Source organism: Armigeres subalbatus, chromosome 3 (assembly GCF_024139115.2).
Source record: "Armigeres subalbatus isolate Guangzhou_Male chromosome 3, GZ_Asu_2, whole genome shotgun sequence".
Lineage (NCBI taxonomy): Eukaryota > Metazoa > Arthropoda > Insecta > Diptera > Culicidae > Armigeres > Armigeres subalbatus.
The window spans coordinates 322,402,427-322,406,425 of NC_085141.1; the positions used below are offsets into that span (position 1 = coordinate 322,402,427).

Consider the following 3,999-nt stretch of genomic DNA (forward strand, 5'->3'; position numbering starts at 1 on the left):
GCCGCGCGTCTTACCACACGGCTAAGAAGGACTCATTCTCACTCACTCGCTCTAATTCTCACTCACTCGCTCTAACTCATTCTCACTCACCTTCTCTCACTTATTCACTCTCTCATTCACTCACTCAATCTCACTCATATACACACATTCTCACTCACTCGCTCAATCTCACTCACTCACATTCACTAACTCTGGCTCACTCACTTATTCACTCTCACTCAATCACTCACTAACTCTTTCTCACTCACTCACTCTCTCTCATTCACGTACTTTCACACACTCATTCTCACTCACTCACTCAACCTCACACACTCATTCTCACTTACTCACGAATTCTCACTCACTCGCTTTCACTCAATCACTCGTTCACTCACTCACTCACTTTGACTTACACATGCACTCTCACTTACTCATTTTCACTCACTCGCTCACTCATTTCCTCTTTCTTTCTCACTCAATCGTTCTCTCTCACTCATTCTCTCCCGTTCTCTCGCTATATCTCCCTCTATCTATATCTCTTCTCGTTATCTTTCCAACTCTTGTATAAAGAAATCCGAACCAAAACCCCGAAGTGTAAACACAAGCACGGGCGAGGATACGCAGATTCTCAAATCCCGAAGCAAAATCCTGAAGTGTAAACCCAATCACGGAAAATGTGTTGACAGTGGAGACTTATCGGCGGAAAATTTTCCCTGACAAAACACGGAGCAAAATCCCGTAACAAATCCCGCGGACACGTTTTCCGAACTGTAAACCAGCCTTTAGGGAACAACACAACTGCGAGAACTTGTACAGTCACCCTGGAAGCCGTTATGTTTTTGACAGTTTGGCGTTACTTTTCGATGGGTGTTGATAATTTACTCCGACACATCAATTTGTCTTGACGACGAGATCACAGCTGTGCAAAACGGTGAAAACATAAACATTAGATTTTATAAACGAACATTTTAGTGGCAGAAATTGCATTTAGTTTAAATTTGCAAGTTAAAAAATCGTTTTATAGGTACTGCTTGAAAATGGTACAATACTGAAAAGTTCTCCTGTGGGTTTCGGAAATCCAGTCTGCATTTCCCAATTGGCTATCTGTGGATTTGAGATTCTGGACACCAAAACAAAACGCACATAAGTGACTAAAAGCACTAAAACTAGAGTACTATTACCAGTGGCCCTATAATGATCACCCTGACGCGGAAGAAGAAAGAAGCCAGCAGCAACTCGATAGCGGACTCTACTAAGCGCATTTCAATAAGAGAGTTTCTTCTGGTGAAGGAAGTACAGGAACTGGAGCAAAATCTACCGAGCACCTGCAAAATCAGCTTCCAGGATCCCAACGTTCTTAGTGATTTCACTCTGAGTATCTCACCCAACGAGGGCTTCTGGCAAGGAGGCCGATTCAAGTTTAGCATTCATGTGCCCGAGGAGTATAATATGGCGGTGAGTTGCTCTGCTGGGTGGGACATCGAAACACCAAGTTCCTTTCATAATTAAACTCTGAGAAATGTTCCAACTATAATTAAAAGATAACATCTTTTGCTACACTGCAGCCTCCAAAAGTAAAATGTCTCACCAAACTGTGGCATCCTAATATTTCCGTTGAGGGAGACATATGCCTATCACTCCTCAGACTGAACTCGATAGACGGGCTTGGGTGGGCCCCTACGCGGCGGTTAAAAGATGTCATCTGGGGCTTAAATTCACTATTCACGGTAAGTGTAATTCGAAAACATCATGCTTCCTAAATTGATTCGTAATCGTTTTTCATACTAATCATCCCACAGGACCTGCTAAACTTTGACGACCCGCTTAACATTGAGGCAGCAGAACAGTACTCCAAGGACAAGGACAAATTTCAGGCCAAAGTGCGGGAATACGTTTCGGCGTATGCGAGGAGATAATCGAGCTTATTCTTCGGGAAACGTGTGACCAGCGAGGTTCGATTGCAGACGAGGGTGTGTGTGATAACAAACCGCCACAAAGACATGCGACAGCGCAGCATCAGCGGCGGTTAAATATGGAATGCAAACAATAGAGAGCCACCAGCAGAAACAGTCAAACTCTGTCTTCGATTTTATTATTTAGCAAATCATCACACTGGAATACTATGCAAATATGTGTTTCAGGCAGTTCAGTTTTAGTAAATTTTGTGTTTTAAAGCAGGTATAAAAGTTCGGTATGTACCGTTTTAAGATTTTTATTCCATATCCATATGGTGCACCAAAAGTGTAATGCGATCAGTAAAGTCATTTCCAAATATGTTGAGCATGTTTTGTTTCCATATTGTAATTACTTATACTCATATTAGCAATTTAACTTAATTGGGAAACTGATATAAATTAATAATAGCTGTAATAAACTATTTCAAACATTAAACGTTTGCAACGGTAATCGATTCTATCACAGCTCCATTGCCAATGTGCACAAAACGCACCTGATCAACCGACAGTCGATGTTTGAACTTGCAAAACTTCTTCCCATCAATCCTGAGCTTGAAGTGTGATTTTTTGACTTCGATTTGCAGCTGAAAGTTTTCGCCCACTGTGATGCGGCATTTTCCATCGCGCTCCTCTTTCTGCCATGCCCCATCAACAAAGCTATTTCGTACAATTCTCTTATCACCCAGTCGAATGCTGATATGCAGCGGTGTGTCATCGCGAGGGTTTACGGCCGCACCCGATTGAAGATTAATGTTGAACCTGAGCCGTAGTAGTATGTGTTTTTTTACAATCGAAATACAACTTGCAAAATTGTAAATATAGGTAGTTCACTTACATTTCATTTCCGATAATTTTACCCTGGATCAGCATGGATTGCCCAATGGACAAGCCATTCGGAATTTCACCAAGAAATGGGGTTCTCTTTTTTTAAGTGAAATTGAAAAATAGAAACAGTTGTCATTGAAACTAAGATTTTGAATTTTCAGACTACAAATTACCGGATTAAATATAGGAAGCGTTGCCATCTCCAGTTATTAAAGCTTCGGCATGGAAGTAATATATTCTGCTTCTAAACTGTTCACTGCCTCGCTAAACGACCAACGGTTTCTGGTTCAGGTAGGTATGTTACATACATGTTGATTTTGTTGCATGTCATTTATACGAGGTGTGATTTTTAATGATATCTTATCTATTGATAAAAGTAATGAAAGTGATTAATGCAACATTTGAGAAATTGCACATGGAATTTCGTTATCGTTTTTATTTTTGCAATGGGTCATTTTGAGCAAAAGTCAATTCGAAGCCAATGCTAGAAAAGGTTATGACTTCGCTATTATAATTTCGAAAACTGTTGCGAGAAGAGAAGATCTTTTAATTGTTACTACTAAAAAATTATGAAATATGTATACAACAATTTCCATGAGTTGCCACTAAATTCAAAGAATGCAGCATAAAAGGATAAAAGATTACTCACTCATGAATCCTAAGCACCGCTAGGAATATATAGACCCTATTATTATTATTACGCATTGCAAGAAAAATTTGGCAACCTGGAATATTCAAAGCGCTTCCAATGAATATTTTCCTGGTTAGTAATCAAAGGAAGCTAACGCTAAATTGTTTTGTGTATATATTATTATTTATGACATTTCTATATCTAAATCGTCCCTAATCATTCGGTGGAGAATGAACAATTAAAAAACACATAGTCTATGAAAAATAAGGTGTTTGATTTTTAGAGGGGTGCAGGGATTATGTCCAAGGGATTGACAACCCGTACCCTGGCCACTGCGAGTTGTGGGGATCGGCTAGAATGTGATGGGGTTTGACAATGACCCCTGTTAAACGTCCATGAAAGTCTGCATATATGGGTAAGAAAACCCTACTAAGCGACCGTGTGTCGCTCAGAGCGCACTAGCTCAAATCCGGGGGTTAGATTGGTGACATGATAGACCTGACTCAATCGCATATTTGTCCCATATGAAGAGGAAACCCAGCAAAGATGGGACAGATTAGAGGCCTGGACAGATTATTCAGGCCTCTTGGACAGATATGCGATTCACGG

At 40.4% G+C, this 3,999-nt stretch overlaps 2 protein-coding genes across 2 annotated transcripts; one reads left to right on the forward strand and one right to left on the reverse strand.

The window, feature by feature from the left end:
• The first annotated feature begins 867 nt into the window (after positions 1 to 867).
• Positions 868 to 2,370, forward strand: LOC134221007 (NEDD8-conjugating enzyme UBE2F-like). The gene is made up of 3 exons (XM_062700177.1): positions 868 to 1,434; positions 1,545 to 1,706; positions 1,779 to 2,370. The coding sequence occupies exons 1-3, from the start codon at positions 1,174 to 1,176 to the stop codon at positions 1,893 to 1,895; spliced, it is 540 nt and encodes a 179-aa protein (XP_062556161.1). The 5' UTR covers positions 868 to 1,173; the 3' UTR covers positions 1,896 to 2,370.
• Positions 1,912 to 3,050, reverse strand: LOC134221008 (32 kDa beta-galactoside-binding lectin lec-3-like). Its single transcript, XM_062700178.1, has 3 exons — positions 2,933 to 3,050; positions 2,770 to 2,855; positions 1,912 to 2,693 (listed from the first exon to the last, which is right to left on the reverse strand). Exons 1-3 carry the CDS (start codon positions 2,957 to 2,959, stop codon positions 2,366 to 2,368), a joined length of 441 nt encoding a protein of 146 aa, XP_062556162.1. The 5' UTR covers positions 2,960 to 3,050; the 3' UTR covers positions 1,912 to 2,365.
• Between the last annotated feature and the right edge of the window lie 949 nt (positions 3,051 to 3,999).

What these genes read in the sequence shown, in the direction of transcription:
- LOC134221007 (XM_062700177.1), top strand. Translation starts at nt 1,174, where the DNA reads ATGATCACCCTGACGCGGAAGAAGAAAGAAGCCAGCAGCAACTCGATA. An exon ending in CCGAGGAGTATAATATGGCG is followed by an intron (nt 1,435 to 1,544) that starts GTGAGTTGCTCT and finishes GCTACACTGCAG; the next exon opens with CCTCCAAAAGTAAAATGTCT. An exon ending in GCTTAAATTCACTATTCACG is followed by an intron (nt 1,707 to 1,778) that starts GTAAGTGTAATT and finishes ATCATCCCACAG; the next exon opens with GACCTGCTAAACTTTGACGA.
- LOC134221008 (XM_062700178.1), bottom strand. Translation starts at nt 2,959, where the DNA reads ATGGCAACGCTTCCTATATTTAATCCG. An exon ending in CGCTTCCTATATTTAATCCG is followed by an intron (nt 2,856 to 2,932) that starts GTAATTTGTAGT and finishes ACTTAAAAAAAG; the next exon opens with AGAACCCCATTTCTTGGTGA. An exon ending in AAAATTATCGGAAATGAAAT is followed by an intron (nt 2,694 to 2,769) that starts GTAAGTGAACTA and finishes ACTACGGCTCAG; the next exon opens with GTTCAACATTAATCTTCAAT.